Source organism: Solenopsis invicta, chromosome 7, assembly GCF_016802725.1.
Source record: "Solenopsis invicta isolate M01_SB chromosome 7, UNIL_Sinv_3.0, whole genome shotgun sequence".
In the NCBI taxonomy this organism is placed as follows: Eukaryota; Metazoa; Arthropoda; class Insecta; order Hymenoptera; family Formicidae; genus Solenopsis; species Solenopsis invicta.
The window spans coordinates 7,532,588-7,548,979 of record NC_052670.1 but is presented as its reverse complement, the minus strand read 5'-3'; the positions used below and the strand labels follow the sequence as shown (position 1 = coordinate 7,548,979).

General features: G+C 33.0%; 3 protein-coding genes and 1 long non-coding RNA gene across 5 annotated transcripts in view; 2 read left to right on the top strand and 2 right to left on the bottom strand.

The window, feature by feature from the left end:
- LOC105205414 (rab3 GTPase-activating protein catalytic subunit) overlaps window positions 1-4,796 on the top strand; it is a 32,188-nt gene extending 27,392 nt beyond the window's left edge. The window contains exons 7-14 of the mRNA XM_011174778.3: window positions 2,020-2,077; window positions 2,177-2,270; window positions 2,356-2,497; window positions 2,840-3,020; window positions 3,099-3,198; window positions 3,739-4,058; window positions 4,241-4,444; window positions 4,523-4,796. Coding sequence (XP_011173080.1) covers window positions 2,020-2,077; window positions 2,177-2,270; window positions 2,356-2,497; window positions 2,840-3,020; window positions 3,099-3,198; window positions 3,739-4,058; window positions 4,241-4,444; window positions 4,523-4,753 — 1,330 coding nt within the window. The 3' untranslated portion in view covers window positions 4,754-4,796. The remainder of the gene's footprint in view (window positions 1-2,019; window positions 2,078-2,176; window positions 2,271-2,355; window positions 2,498-2,839; window positions 3,021-3,098; window positions 3,199-3,738; window positions 4,059-4,240; window positions 4,445-4,522) is intronic.
- Window positions 4,797-5,090: 294 nt separating this feature from the next.
- LOC105205412 (transport and Golgi organization protein 6 homolog) lies at window positions 5,091-9,413 on the bottom strand. 2 transcript variants are annotated; one of them, XM_011174776.3, is made up of 8 exons: window positions 8,944-9,413; window positions 8,727-8,829; window positions 8,408-8,645; window positions 7,797-8,321; window positions 6,238-7,431; window positions 5,947-6,166; window positions 5,525-5,676; window positions 5,091-5,449 (listed from the first exon to the last, which is right to left on the bottom strand). In XM_011174776.3, exons 1-8 carry the CDS (start codon window positions 8,987-8,989, stop codon window positions 5,147-5,149), a joined length of 2,781 nt encoding a protein of 926 aa, XP_011173078.2. In that variant the 5' UTR covers window positions 8,990-9,413; the 3' UTR covers window positions 5,091-5,146. The 2 variants fall into 2 exon arrangements, with proteins under 2 accessions (XP_011173078.2, XP_039307388.1); XM_039451454.1 differs by lacking the exon at window positions 8,944-9,413 and having other exon boundaries at window positions 8,408-8,478.
- Window positions 9,414-9,968: 555 nt separating this feature from the next.
- Window positions 9,969-14,062, top strand: LOC105205410. The gene is made up of 3 exons (XR_851282.3): window positions 9,969-12,522; window positions 12,964-13,456; window positions 13,789-14,062. It is a non-coding gene; the product is annotated as an uncharacterized LOC105205410 (long non-coding RNA).
- On the bottom strand, window positions 13,693-16,253 carry LOC105205411 (WW domain-containing oxidoreductase). The gene is made up of 7 exons (XM_011174773.3): window positions 16,112-16,253; window positions 15,889-15,953; window positions 15,081-15,317; window positions 14,811-15,006; window positions 14,532-14,717; window positions 14,215-14,470; window positions 13,693-13,951 (listed from the first exon to the last, which is right to left on the bottom strand). The coding sequence occupies exons 1-7, from the start codon at window positions 16,204-16,206 to the stop codon at window positions 13,760-13,762; spliced, it is 1,227 nt and encodes a 408-aa protein (XP_011173075.1). The 5' UTR covers window positions 16,207-16,253; the 3' UTR covers window positions 13,693-13,759.
- Between the last annotated feature and the right edge of the window lie 139 nt (window positions 16,254-16,392).

The window sequence follows — 16,392 nt, the reverse complement described above, 5'->3', positions numbered from 1 at the left end:
ACAGGTATTATTATAAAAATCTGTATTAAAAAAAAGGGAGAAAGAGAATGTTCGTGTCTTAACTGATGAAAACTATCATAATTGCGTACTTAGAAAACTTCAATTACGATCATTTACCAGCGGTGTTGCATTAATAGTACCTCACGTAATTTATGTTTCAAGAAAGTATAATTCTAATCTTTACGCAGTTCTGTTAACTTAATATTTTGTTCCGATTGTTTCGTACAAGCTGCGTATGCGATAAGTAGAAAAAGAAAAGATTATACATTATACAAATTATTATATTAAATACGATTTTTAATTCTCCAAATTTCCTTTCTTTTGCGGAATGACTTTTAATCTTTCCAAGCAAAAAGACTCAAGATTTTTCATTATCGCGATACTTGAGTCAAATCTAACCGAGCTATAAGTACATCTCCCCGCGTTTTCTTTTAGGCAATAAAACGTTTCGAAGGTAACGAGCACTCTTCTCTTGTCGCTCACCTGTTGCTTCCTCCTGGCTATCGTGTCGTCAAACCAGCTATACGCGACAAGATTTTATAAGCGTATTGCGTATGTTTCCAATGGACGATGCAATTGTGTCTATTTAGTTTTGCATGCGTTGTAATCTAATTTTCTATTGCAAGATTAGATAAATCGATGTAATTAACACATCCGATCGAATCTTTATTCTTTAGAAGAAATTTATTTGGATTTTTCGATTGGTCCACAGATGGCTGCGTCCTGTAAAAATAAGTAACGGAAGGAGTTTGTAAGAATTTGGATACCTTCGAAAAAAATCTAATCTTCGAAAAAAGAGTTAAAGAAATGAGTTAAAGAAATGATTGACACGTTATTTTTAACTTATTGCTATTGTATCTTGATTTAAGTGCCGATTATAAAATATAAGCAAATTAAGAATGTTTTGGCTACACAATATGAGTTATCGAAATTTAAAAACTGAAAAATTCTCAGGTTTATTCTATTTTTTTTCCTAAAAAAAATTTTGGTCGCAAATATTCAAATTTTGGCCTTGAAATCAATTGCAAAGAAGAAAACAATGAAAAATTTGTTAATTATTTTTGCAGTGACTATTTTGCTGTAGTTTCAAATAAATTATTTTCAAAGGAGTAAGTAGATCTAAATGAATTTTTGCACGAATGTTTAGAGCTGTATATGTACAAATTTTGATTTAATTCGTAACGTTACTTTCTCATCAAATTTGCAAATAAGTACTACAAAACACGATTCTACATAAAAATTAAAAGTAAATAAAAAATTGAATAATTTTTAAATCAATAAGAGAATTATCTTCAAATTTCACACAAATATTTAAATGTAATAATAGAACAATCTATGAGATTTTTATATTTTTAGAAATGTTCTATGATATGACACGTAAATGCTTAAATTTTTTTTTAATGGAACAAGTCTTAAATACAGAATTAAAAATAAAAATAGACTCAACTACAAAACCTAGAATTAATTATAATTCTATCTGATATTAATCCGCAGAAGTTAACTTAATGATTCTAATAACATCGGTTCGACAAATGAAATTAGATAGGCTAAACATTTATCACTCGTAATAGGAGATATGGATACGCAGTGTAACTTGTTGACTGCAGAAATACGGAATACGCGAAATACCGTTATGCGGGTGCATGTTAAAATGTTGAAATTATACTTGCGGGAGGCATGTGATTACTAAATCAACGACCGGCACCATAAACTTACCCGTTTGACTTCGGCGTCCAACATCTCTCCGTCACGCGAGCACGGAGATCTTTTGCCCCGCATTTGTAGATGCGCTCCAGATCGATCGATAAATTTGACGTGTAAAACACTTTCGTGTATATCGAGCTTATAATTATAGTCTTCGTGTCGATAGCGTTTAGAAAGTTCATCTGGCGGGAAAATGCAGACGCGTGAGAACGCGCGATAGACTCCAAAATGAAAGACAATGAAATGAAAGACTCTCTCTCTGAAGACAATCTCGTTATTTCACGATATACAATCGGTTTTCATATCTCATTTCAGAGTCGGCCCTGGCTTTCCAGATTCAGTTCGCACGTGTTTGCTGCATCAAAAGTTACAGGTGACGCGAATTGCCAAATATTTTATGTAACTTATCTTATATAACTAACGTACTTCCCTTGAGTAATAATGGCTTTGTTCTTACGTTTTGTGTGCGCAGATGATGAACTGCTGTATAACAAGGAAAAAGGCTAGAGAGGAGAATGCGCATAGGTCTCAGAGCATGGAAATCGACGATGGAGTACTGGAAACAGGTAGCATTCGCGATCTTTAATTATGCTTTAATCGTGAATAATGGTCGGCGAAAAAATTTGAAAATTTTCGGTCTGACTATTACAGAGTCCGAAGATGAGGAATTCTTCGAGTGCACGAGCGAGGAGCTAGCGAATGAGGAGGTTTTGTCAACGAAGCCGCAATTGAAAGCGAAGCACCTGCTGTGGAACAAACCCGCGGGAAGATTGGCCAAGCACCCTTCGCTCAGGTTGACTTTTCTTCACGAATAACGACCGCAAATTGGCCGAGATTTGCTTAAAAGGAATTATTCACGATATTATCAAAGAGATAACTTTTCTTGATTTGTAATATTTTATTTCTTCACCAGCTGAAGACAGAAAAGAATTAGCATATTATAGTATATTTTAAATATATAAGATTTTTCTATTGGTTAATATATTACCTGCAAAAAATTTTGCGTAAACTATGTTCAATAGTTGCTAGCATTTCCGTCTTTCCAATAGTTGAATATTAAATATTTCTGTCGACGGAATAAACTTGAGAAGTGTATGATTTGTGACTCAATGGAATGGGAATTGATGATGCGTAGGCTGATTCAATCTGGAGACCCTCTTTATCTACCAATCACGCAGGATCCCGTACCGAAGACGGAGGACCAGTTGGAAGAGGATGCGCAGGTGATGATGCAACTCGGTACGGACAAATACGCCTCAGAGATGCGAGCTCGAATGATGAGCGCGTCCTTGTTATCGGACATGGAGTCCTTCAAGGTATATCTCTATAATATATTGATTTTAAATTGATTTTACAAGGTGTATCTATTTTTTCATTGTAATTATATAACATAGGCGGCAAATCCTGGCGCGGTGTTGGAGGACTTCATTCGATGGTATTCCCCGAGGGATTGGATCGACGACGAAGGTGTCGACGAATGGGGTCAAGGAAAAGGTCAGTATTTCTTTTTTTTTAGTTCATATAAAATTCTGAAGAATATTTCAAACTTGACACTTTGATATATTACTGTTCGATCTCATTATTCATAAATTAATTTATTCCACTTTTGAATCAAGTACACTGAAAAAAAAGTTGTTGATTAACGTTCTTTAGTTAAAATATTTATGTATTTAAATTAAATATATTTCTGAGTATGATAAAAGATTTGAGAAACATTGTAATTTTCTTTCTCTAATATGTTATTCTCAGAAAATTATTTTTTTTTACGACAGGTTCTACGCGAAGGTTGATAGCAATGTGAAAGGTTGCACATATCACATTTACAAGCTAAAAGCAAAGACAGATCGTCTCATAAATTGAATACCCTTTTAATTCTAATTTTTTGTTTAATATAAAATATTTAATATAAGTAGTTTAATATAGAATTTTCCTCAACGAAAATGTCGAGGAAAATTACACGGTAATTAGCAGTTGAAATGCGCAGGAAAATTCTTTTATTTTCAATGTTTGTTTTTCTTGAATTTTGAAACATAGGTCATTTATCGCCGCGGATGATGATACCTGATAATCCGTGGTCAACGACATGGACATCGGCGCAGCCAGTTTCCGCACACCGGCAGAAGCGACTATTCGATGACACGCGAGAGGCGGAAAAGGTTCTACATTATCTGTGTTCAAAGCGGATAGGCCAGGTTGCGCAGCTCCTGTTGCCGACTCTGACGCACGCTGCACTATTTACCCTGAGCTCGCAGAAGCAGGAAGCTCTATCGAGCCTGTCCGAAGTAGCACAGAGTATACTCAATAGATTGCAATACGCGACGAAACCAATTCATCAAAAGCTACAATTGTATGAGGTACATTTTCGACATATTTCGATTATAATTAATCGATTTCGATTATGATTAGTCAATGTTCGTTATACAGGTTTGCATATATATTAATGTACGCATATATTTAAAGTAAAAAAAAATTGTAGATCGTATATAAGTACGAACTTTTAGTTGTATACTTTAACTTTCAATTTTAATTTCTCCAGGAAATCACGCGCGACATTGAGAGCGTGGAAGCGTTGGTTGCGCAAGTAAATTCGTTGCAGCACAAGCTAGGCGGTAACAACGACTCAAAAGAATTCACATCCTTCTTGATTCAATTAATGCGGGGGAAGGAGGTGAGTGTGCCTGGCGGTTCCAGAGGAGACATTGGAGCTCGAATAATAACGATGTTCCGCGATGCTCAAAAGGTAGATATATATTTTTGCACATTGTTATCTCATATAAGAGAAAGAATTTACCTTTTGTACGTTTTCGTCTTGTTTTAGGCCGCTTATATGATGACGTCCGTTAATAACGCCAACAAAAATACTACAAATGTAGATGATAGTCGATACAAAATGTTCCCCGAACCGTCTTGTAAGGAATTCATTTTGCGGGCAATAATGCCACGACCTTCGCCAGCTTCCACGCCGCAGCCGCAGCGGATGTACGTCTGCCTTAAACGAGATCACATTCGTTTAGCTGGATTCTTCTCCGAAGATACGACATTCTTATAATGTCGGCGTCGTCATCGTAGGATTTAAATAATTTTATAAAAAATACATTGTCCTCGGATTTGCCACAATCGTGATTGAGTAGCGTCATATTTCGTTCACTTCGTTCTTTTTATTGAACGCGCGAACAGTCAGTCGTAGTTAATTTCCCCAATATATAAAACTTTCAATTTTGTGTTCTAAAGAAGGAAAAAATGCAAGAAGCAGTATATGATGCAATACGCGATATCTAGTAATGCTGATCTATTACTGCGTGTATTTCAGACATCTTAGATATTTTTTTACAGAAAATATTTATTAGGACTTTGATATCATTTTCTTTTATCATTTTATTAATTAATTGGTGATCATTTTTATTAAAAACATTAGTGAGAAAATCGAATATATATTTTATTGTCACCGAATAGACATTGAATCAAATTGATCCAACTTTCTGAATGTAGGAAATCCAGTGAGTAGAGAGTTATGTATGATGCGATCAATTTCCTCCAAAGCTAGCTGAACATGAAGCTGTAGCACGGAATCTGTGTCGTTGCGCAAATTACGTAACTCGCGGTATAAGTCGATCATATCGCTGGTACAACTGCTCAACAAGTCTCGGTCGAGACCGCGAAACAGAAGTGTTGCGACCAACACGGCGGCACGGCGACATTCAGGTATTTTGTCCGATTTTAATATACATGTGATGCAATAGATAATCTGGAAACAAAGATTAAGTCTAAGAAAATTTTTTTTCGATTTTACTTGTTCTCCGTGAACTTCTTATATACGTACTTCGGTGAGAATATTTCCCAGTCGATAGTTCAATACCTTGCAGAGTTCTCCTAAACAAGAAAGACCAGAGGCTCGCACCAAGGGATCCGCATCACGAATTGCGCATAAAAAACCGTTAACCAGCGTGTTTTTTTGCACCACGCTCATTTCACCTGCGAGATTTCACATTTTAATTATTACACTTGATTCTTATTCAAAACTTGCGTTAGAATTTTATAAACTGCTAATTGCATTTTGATGCATTCTGTATTATTTCCTGGATTTATGTTCAACACTTAACAACGATAACTTGTTATTAATACTTTTGTTACCACGCGAAATTTAATCATGTTCTGTATAGAATAAAATTAACTTAGAAAAGGGATTTTATAGGAAATTTTAGCTGTATATATGAGAATAATAAATAAGGAATTTTTATGCACCCAAAGCTCTCGTTGTCTTGACTAGTATTTCCCCGAGCTTTATTCTAGTTTCAACAGTTATCTCTAAAACAGTTATCTCTAAAGCTGCCGCACGTTTGGGCATATCAGTGTATTCAAGCATCAACGTTTCTATGACTTTCTCTGGGAATGCAGTTGCCAATGCGCACAGCCCGTTGATAGACGCCAGATATATAAACGAATCCTCGTGCTTCAAGTTTTCCTGTAAACAAGTATACAAGTAAGATAAGTTTGCAGAACGTATAATAAGCGAGCGATTAAAATATTAGCAACCTGAAATAAACGCAAAACGATCGCATTACGCTCAACAGTGTAAGAATCTTTAGTCTCGATTAATTTCGTGAGTGTCACGAGACCATGCGCCTGAATAGGAAGTAATGGGTCCGTGAGATCCTTCAAGGCTTCATCGAATTTTTTCGATGAACTAGACAAGTCTTGATAGTATTTTTTCTCAGATCTGGTTCGGGAATCATGTGTCATGATACAGGTAACCACTTCGCTGATCAATGATTTAAGTTGTGTCGGCATATTCGAATTCTGCTGATGATATTCTAAAAACGTTTTAAAATCTTTGAAGAGATCCATCTTGATTGCTGCACTCTTCTCGACCAAAATCATCTTTATTAACATTAAGCTGATGTACAACATCTCGTATTCATTTTCTTCAGTTTTAGAATGACTTTTTGTGTACTCGTCGAATAACGACTTTATAAACGACAGCAGCGGTTCGGGATTTTTCATTTGTGCTTCTTGGACGATATTTGTACTGGCTAATTGTGACAGAAGTTTATGAGCTGCTAATTGCATAGTGATGCGTTCTATTTTATCGTCTTCCGTCTCCAGCGTTTTCGACTGTTCAGTTTCGTAGCTCCATTTATTTGCATTTGACAGGAACTTTAACATGTAACAAAATAAGCTGGGAGACAAGTCCTTAACGGTGGACACTAAATTGAAAATGGTATCAGCTAGTTTTTCATAATTCAAATCTTTATTCAAACCAGTAATTTCGATACCACCCGTCGGTCCAAATTCTGATGTTATATAATTACCAAATTCTGCTGACGTATTATGTCCTAAAAAAGCTGAATATAGTTTCTCTCGCGTTGTCTCTTCTTCGAAGATTTTTAATAACAATCGTTGTAAATTTGTTTTTAATGTGCAAGCACTTTCGTAGACTTTATCGTACAGACAAAATAGAGGTGTAGCAACGTGCAAAATAACTTTGCAAGGTAAATGCTTAAACTTGGCATCTTCCGTTAGAAAACATTTTGCTAATATTTCTATGCATCGTTCTATTTCTTTTTCAGATTTTACAACATCTGATTCCTTCGTTGTTAGAGGTGCACAAACAACTTCTATAATATACTTCTGACAAGCATGTGGATTGTAATCATAAAGAGACTTAATACAGCAGTTTGCTATTATTGGACCATGCTTGAATTTATCTGAAGAAAACAGATCTAAAATCTAAAAAAAATTTACAATTAAAAAATTGAATATAACTGATTTATTTTTATATCATATACAGGTTGTTTGTAATAAGTGAAAAAAAAATCTAATTTTATGTGATATAACAATATAAAAATCAAGAATAACAAAATTATAAATGTTTAAATAATTCATGTAAAAAGTGCCTAAAGCATTCAAATATTTAAACATTTATAATTAAAAAATGAAGTCTTAATTGAAATGTTCAGTCTTGATTTTTTGTCTTATCATTTCAAATCACTCTTTAAAATTCTTTCTCATCTGTTGCCAAATATCCTGTATATGAATATATGAAATGTATTGTACTTTATATACATTGTTTCTTTAAATAGTTCCTGACCTACCTGCGAACATACAGCTTTGTAATATTCATCGACGTTCTTTCCATGCGTTGCTGCTATCAGTCGAGAAAGTGTGTCTAATTTTTTCCAATCCGCGCCCAGGTCTAAACCGTCGTTATAAATCGTGGCGATTAACGATGCGACTCCATTCGATTGCATGAGCATTTTAATGAGATGGTTCTGAGTTTCTCTACGTAACCATCTTGGTGCGTTTTGCACTCCAAGAATTGCCATTAATTCCCGAAAACATACATCGCGTGGGCAATTGCTTAATAGCGAAATGAATTTGGTGTGAAATGCCTTTTGACGAGTTTGCAGCTTTTGATACTCTTCCATTGTCATACGAAATTCTTGATCATTTAAATTTGTAGATTCAACTTCACTCGATGGTTTAGCTAGTGGGGCATGAGACAATTGTAATAGAGCAGCCATTAAAGGACCGATTTGTGAAAGTACAGCTGGTCGTAAATTGAGATCGTCAAAAAGTTCTAAGAGCAAGTGTGTTGAAGAACATAATAGTTCATATTTCTGAAAAAAGTAAAAGTTTATGAAGTTTATATTAGAGAAATATAATTATACAAATTTCATAATATATAAATAACATGATACTTTACCTCAAGACAGCTTATGTCTTTTTCTTGGGTAATTGTCGCAGCTATAGGATATAATTTATCTATATTTATACCTACACCAGACAATAAGGAAGGCTTAATTCCAATTAATATTACAAATTGCACAGCAATTTTTACAGAATGATATTGGCTCGTATTAAAAAGTGCATCAGCATCTACTTTTGCATTTTCTTGTTTAATACCACGTAATATGTACATTAATATGTGAAGATATTGTTTTCTATAAATACAGATACATATATTGCTTCAATTAATATTTTTAGTTTACATAGAATTTAGATAGTACTTTAATAAAATTTACCTCGTAGAGAAATCTTTGATTGATTGCCTTACATCTTCTGGCAAAAGTAGCTCTACTTTCTGAATTATTTGTGACACTTTATCATCAAAATTTGTAGCATGATCTGTAAAGATTAAGTTAGCTAAAAATACGTTCTAATATATCGTATATTATTTTAATTATACAAGAATAATTTGATTTATTATTAATAAAATGTAGAATATCAGTGACATCTTACCATTTACACTGGATATTAATGTAGATAATACTTCATGATAATCCATCTTGTACTCCTCTTATTTGCATCAACTGAACATTTCGACAGTCCCATAGAGTTTGCACACCTTGATCTTTACTTTAGAGAGTTTCTTTTAATCCTTGTATTGTTGTTTTTTTTAACGTCGTGAATTCTCTACTTGTGAGTTGAAATTATATGACGGTATTGAAAGTATCGTCTTAATTAAACAAGAGAATTGGAAAAAGATTAGAGCTTTATTTAAATTCATAAAGAGGACGAGTAGAATTGAATAGTGTCGACTCGATGCTACTATAACCGAAGCTCGAGAGCGAGTTTAGCAAAGTTTAACCACATCGTTTCTCGTGTTGTTATATGAATCACATTAGGTTAGGTTTCTCGAAAGAGGTGATTTTATGTTATCTGTAGGTAACAAATTGAAAGTCTTGTTACAAATCCTCCTATCTGAAAAAGACTATGTTTTGATATAGCATTTTTATTTTATATTTAACATAATATAAGTATTATAATTTATTATGTGTAACTAATTGTTAAGCAAGTTTCAATTATACTTTCTCCTATGTTGTTTCTTTTTAAGAAAATAATTTATATCATTGCGTTTGTATAATTTATAATTATAAGTTCTATAATGCGAAAATTGAAACTGTAAAATTTGTAGAAACAATTTATTATATCTTTATTTTTCATTTTGTTAAATTATAATAATGCTCATGTCATATAATGTATAATATAAAAAAATGTATTGAGAAAGAAAAAAATAATAAAATTTAAAAAAAATAAAAATAAAGAAATTATTATAAGTTAAGAATGATCAGCAGTATTACCAAAAGCCATTCAAAGTCTTGTTGTTGGTCACACTGTTGATTCATTAAAATTAATCGGAGTCGGTTGAAGGTGAAGTGGCGGCGTCCACGCCCATAGTGTATTAAAAATCAGTTCCAATCATATATTTTATTAATTGATATATATTTTTTTTAGATTGTTGTATTATGGAGTATCAAAAGTAATTTTTTAAAAGCAGTAGCTTGGAATATTGGGGGGCAAAGGGCTAGTGAGCGCCTCAGAGGTTGTGCATCTTGCCGAGAGATGCATAACATAAAAACTCTGAAAGGCACGTGTGGCATGCACGACGCATAAAGCACTTTCCTAGCAAGTCCTACTTCTACCTCCCCGTGGTGCTTCCTGGGTAACGCTAACAGAAGAGGGCAAAGGGCGAGTTGCCAGCGCCCTAAAACTGGCACCCCTCGGCTAAGGTATGGGAACCCCTACAGAAGAGTCCCCGGTCCTCCAGGTTGGGGGTTATGCGAGAAGCTGACACGGTCTGACACTTTTTTTCATATAATATCAGTGATAATTCAAAATTAATTCTGTATTAAGTTTTTTTTCCAAGTATAGATTGTGTATAAACCTTACTTACGATATAAAAAGCATTATTTTATTTAACATTGATTTTGGAAAAATGAGTCATAAGTTATATGTAATCAAATACTTGATTGAGATTTCATATTTATTTTTCAGCAGATAACTTTTGAATGAGAATATTTCTTAAATTTATTACAATTTATCCATTTATTATAACTAATGTTTAAAAAAAATAATATAACTTTTGCAAAATGATAGCCCGACGGGTAACCTGTTGAGTAATGTGCCAGACATTGATGTTTAAACCTTGTGCCGCCTTGTAGCTCCCATTAACTTAATTACTGTTACATTCTAATATCACCAATTGCTTTTGCATTGTATGGAAACCATTTACTATATGATATGTCTCACTTTAGTTCTATTGTATTGTAACGTATAGCCAGAGAGGACAGAGAAGTGAAACATACACATATATATATACAATAGTATTGATCGGCATACTATTGATATATTATCTGTATGTGAACTATTGTATCTTATGGTTTAATCGTGTAAATAGTCTCCTCAGTCTTTTGTCATGGCAGTGTTTGAAATGGAATCTGCAGTGGATACTGTCTCCGAAAAAGCTACAGTACCACAAGTGAATTAAGATTGAGATCAATCCATGTGCTGATTCCAATTGGGTTAATGAAGGATGGAGATGATTGTTAGATGATGGATGGATATGGTAGCTAACCCCGATAAAGGGTTTAGCTAATTCTTAATTTTAAACGGTTTATACCGCGGTTATTCTAATTCACAGAATTTTTTGTATCACAGACTATGGGAAGGAGCTAAATGGCCGGATGACAAGGAGCTGCGTTCGGGAATATACACCGAGAGTTTTTTAATCTAAAGCTATACAAATAATTTTTAACAACATTTACTACTCGGTGTGTATTTTCAAACGCAACAACGGCAGGAAAGACAAGGCGGTTTAAGGAAAACATCTTCCTCACAGGAATCATGAACCGGACTATCCGGATCCCCAATCATGATGGGTGTTTACTCCCATCACGATCCCACAGGGATCCGAAAGCCTAGTGCGTGCTTCTGGCTTATATATGAACTACACCAAACACAAGTGCTTGCGAGAAACGAAGACACATTTGTATCATTATAATTTCATTTCTCCGAAATCATTAAAGTTAAATTTAATAAAAAAACTTTAATTATAAAATTAAAACTATGTAATTTGTAATATTTTTCATTTCTTTTAACTTAAATAAAGCTGTTAACTTAAATATTCATCAAGGTAATAACCATCTCTTGGTCAATAACCGAACTAAAAGTGTGTGACACGTGCTGTGTGCATGTAGGACCTATCGTTTGTTTTCTGTTCCTGAACTCTCTGAATTAGTGTACACTTAAAATGAAATAGATAGATGTTTGAAAGTTAGCGAAAGCAAGAAGGAACGTTCCAGTGCAGTCTAGTGCAGGAATAGAAAACAAGCCTTTAATCTCCGTTCGCGGTTTGTTTCAAACGTTGACTACGCGTGTCCCAAGAGACACAAATTAAAAATTAAAAAATTTGTTCCAAGCATATATTTAAAATTCCTATAGAAAAGAGATAATGTTAACGTCAGAGTGCAGACGACATCGGACTTGAGAACGAACGACCAAAGCCATTCCGACGTATCATATTGTTGTGCACCTGTTCAGCAGCGAAATTTGTTATTTAGCTTATAAAAGTATTAAAAAAAGGGAAACAAAATAATGCGATTTTGTTGTTTGTGTAAAAGAAAAAGCACATAGGATAATAAGATTATTTTACATAAGTTTGCTGACAAATGATATATGACATGTATTTTTGCCTCATCGATAGATGCTGGGGACATTCATAATCTTTGTTCACTTCCAAGCCAAAGTATCACTTTGTATCGGTTTTCATAATTTTCTGTAATTAGAGGACTCAATGATGACGGTGAATGAATTCCACGTGAAGAAAGATAGTTAAATACTACTAATTCATTTGTAATATGTTAAGTTAGTATGTTACTGTTTGTGTGCAAATTATGCAACGTCAATTTGTATCATGACGTTTATTGAATATGTCCAAGCTCTATCTGATAATCCTTACTTCGGTGCTGGCTTTGGTCTATTTGGCATTGGAGCTGCCCTGTTGAGGAAAAGCATTCAGATTGGAACTGTATTATTCAGGTACAATGCTAAACCTCATACTTGCTTTGTATGACAAACTTCCCCTGATGATAATTTTGCTCAGAATATTTTATATAATTTGTTGAGAATTTTTTAGATTTTTTTGTATAATTTTATAACTTTTAAATTTTTTATATGAATTAAAACACTTTATATTTTAAAAATTCTTTTCTCATAATTTTTTATATATGTTAATCATGAAATATCCTAAGATTTCTAAAATTTTTTGTTCTATTTGTAATGAAATGTTATCAAATCTAAATAAGTTAAAAGTATTTTCTTTATTATGGGAAATCTCAGAATATTTTAGAATTTACATGTATGAAAAATTGTAAGAAAAGATGTATTTTTGAAATATGTTTCAATTTGTGTACAAATTATGAGAAAAATTTTCAGAGTCACTCGCTTATTTATAATTTAACATATTATTTTTTTTATTAGGTGACATATGATCACTTGGAGGTGCCATGTCGTGATGAATTATCAGTGGCTGCTGCAATGGATCATATATAAGGGCGCACGAAAGATGTAGCATCTCTCTGTGGAGACCAGTTTTGAGCAGAGGGACACCAATCATGCAAAAACAAATACGATTTTATTCTTAGCATAGGAATTCATTTTTTCAAGATACTGCTAAATTTTTCAAACATTTAGATCAATGTTTTACTATAAATTATATCTAGATTATTTACATATTGTTTACGTTATATTAACAAATCTTTTTCATGTAGACAATACAAGCAATGTAAATTATACATTTGATAATACAATACAGAAAAAAATGTAATCAAATTATAAGATCGTAAATATACCTGACTTTAGCATTAAAGTAATAATATATAATATTGAAAATAAAAAATGTAATATGATTTTAAAGCAAGACTATAATGTATGTTGCAATGGGGAGCGAGTGGCAGCAGTTGCTAGTAGCAAGGTTGTATAAAATGCATGCTCAATTAATTTATGACTTATCTATATATATTATTTATTTATTATTATTGGATTTGTTTTTATTATTATTAACATTAATAATTATTTCTTACAAATATATACAAATTATTTTAGACAAATTACATTACATACATACATATATATATATATATATATATATATATATATATATATATATATATATATATATAACATTTCATATACAATACAAAATTAATATTTTTTTTCAATTTAATCGATTCAGCCTAGCGTATCACTTAAGATAGTAATAAATGTTATTTTTCTCCTAATTATCCTTCTCTCTTTTTAAAACAGTTGTTATCATATCCTCACTGAGTGTCCACAATCGCGCGCCTAATGCAGGATCCAGTCCGACATTCGATGGTTGACAACGATAGCAATTATTGAAGTAACTACCGGTTAAACCTTCTAATTCGGGTGCAGTAGCGCAAAATACAGTCGTGCTTGCTGCTTGTTGCTGCAATGCGTTTTGTGTTTATTATATTTTCAGAAATTATAATATAAATATAAAATAGAAATTATAAATAATAATACAATAAAGTAACAAAGCATTGAGAAGTCTAAATAAGATTATGTTACATAATTTATCCATGTATGAAATATTAAGAAAATAAATTTAGATAAATAAATTTATCTTATTTTATATTATTTCACTCTTCGAAATTTAAATTTATCGCTTAAAATAAATCGAAAAATTTATAATAAGATTTTATATCATACCAATGATTTCGTGAATGGTCGTACTAAAGCGAACAGCAATCGATATAGCCACCAATAACGCGATATGGATGTAGATACCATGTTACCGGGATGGCAAGCAAAAACGCTGACAGAAGGCCACTGCCGTGCTAGTTCTTGTGCGAAGAGAACATTACAGAGTTTTGATTCATTGTACGCTCCCATTGCCCAATACTTGTACGCTGGCGGAGACAGAGTTAATTGGTGAAGGTCTTCTAGAGTCCGTATCGATGAAAATCTGTATCAAAAGTAAATGTGATTATAAAGATTTTCGACTTAGTTACGAGAGAGTATGTTACCTGTGTGATTCACTGGAAACTATTACGACCCTAGACTTGTCGGAACTGTGTATAATCTGTTTTAATAGGAGCGTCAGGTAAAATTGCGACAAGTGATTAACTTGAAACGTCGTCTCGTAACCGTCCTTTGTGAGTGTATAAGGTAGTCCAAACACGCCGGCGTTTAATATAAGATAGTGAAGAAATCTGAAAGATTTGAAATTTTATATAATTAATAGCAATATAATAGCAAAGATAAATAATAATACCAAAATGATTTACAATTACATGTAAACTTACTTGAATTTCTTTTTGAATTCTTCGGCAGCTTCTCGCACGCTACTCAGTGATGATAGGTCCATTTTTAAAGCTACACAATTTGCAGTCTCCTTTTCTTGTTGAATGCGTTTTATAGCTTCATTAGCCTTCTCCATATCTCTACAAGCTAATACTACATCGCAACCATGTAAAGCTAATGATCTAGCTGTTTCATAACCTGTGTGTACAAAGTTTTGTCTACTTAGTTAAATTGTATGAATAAATGCTATAACTATATTTATTTTCACCTACCAATGCCTGCATTAGCTCCTGTAACGAGAGCGACTTTGTTGCGTAGATCTCGACCATGTAACACTGCCAAGGCAGTGCTACTTCCATCAAATCTTTGTCGCATTACTTGAGACATCTCTCTGTATTCGGTAGCAAACGCTAATCGTGGATCAGTGTAGGTTGTTGTACGATTTGTGTGGTCAATGTACAAAACTTTGCCGTCATCTGCTACACATCTCTCCCATCCAGGTGGTAAATCTATTTAATTTTTAAATTTGATCTGTTTTAATTTTACAGTTAATCTTTAACATTCTCAAATAATCTTAATAAATGACTAGATACTTGTTATTATTTCTTGTAAAATAATCAATACATTGATTAAGTCTAAATATAATACAGAATTTCTTAATTATCTAAGATAGGGATTCACAGTCTAGCTTCCAGTCTTTAGATTATCTTATCTATCAAGAAATTTTGACAAGTAGAATAATAACAAGTAGAATAATAAGACAATGTAGAAGATTTTGTTTTTACATGATTTTCAGAAATAACATTAATCTGATTCTCTGCTTATTACAAAAATTTTAACGCAGCCTCTTTAATAAAAAAGATTGAGAACCTCTAATTCTAATTAAAATTTTGCATAATATAACATTTTTCTTTATATACTTTTATAAAATTGAATATAAATTATAAATCCTTAATAGCGACCTGCTGCTTCATGCAATCTCATGTAAAACTTGAACAAATATGAGCGTTTAAAAGAAACGTAGTATTGTTTTAAGTCAGCATCGAGTCCATCGCAAAATATAGAAATCAAAGTGTATACCTCCGTTGACGATCTTTTTACGGCCAGTTCTAGGATGCGTCCACTGCGTGCCCTTCGTATAGTGGCTGCAACACGTATTTCGACAGGAAGTGAATATTCATTCGCTTGTCTCAATTACTCCTCCAATGAAACTAACAATCGTGACACACGAAATGATCTTTGATTTCGTCATGAGATAAAAGATGATTTAAAAAAAAAAAAAAAAAATGTCGTATCATCATACTTCGCATAGTAAACATTTCCATCCAACGTCGTCCTCTCCTCCCATCCTGGTGGCAACTCGTCCTCACTGTCGGAATCATTCAACGCAGCTACCATTCTCGGAGCTGGGAAATTTATTACAAGAAATTATTTTATGAATGAAATATTATTGTAGCTTGTGTACAATCGACTCGATAACTCGAAACTCATCCAGGGAAGTGTTACAGCTTTTCTGTCCATGAGTATAACAAAAGTTTCATTTACAGTTTATGTGCTTAATTCATTAAAAATAGCGAATTCTTT

Bases quoted from the DNA above. Each gene is read 5' to 3' on its own strand.
- LOC105205412 (XM_011174776.3), bottom strand. From the start codon at position 8,989: ATGGATTATCATGAAGTATTATCTACATTAATATCCAGTGTAAATG. The intron at 8,830-8,943 runs GTAAGATGTCAC...TAATCTTTACAG, and splicing joins ATTAATATCCAGTGTAAATG to ATCATGCTACAAATTTTGAT. The intron at 6,167-6,237 runs GTTGCTAATATT...ACTTGTTTACAG, and splicing joins TCGTTTTGCGTTTATTTCAG to GAAAACTTGAAGCACGAGGA.
- LOC105205411 (XM_011174773.3), bottom strand. From the start codon at position 16,206: ATGGTAGCTGCGTTGAATGATTCCGACAGTGAGGACGAGTTGCCACCA. The intron at 15,007-15,080 runs GTAGGTGAAAAT...TTGTACACACAG, and splicing joins AGGAGCTAATGCAGGCATTG to GTTATGAAACAGCTAGATCA. The intron at 14,718-14,810 runs GTAAGTTTACAT...CAAATCTTTCAG, and splicing joins GAATTCAAAAAGAAATTCAA to ATTTCTTCACTATCTTATAT.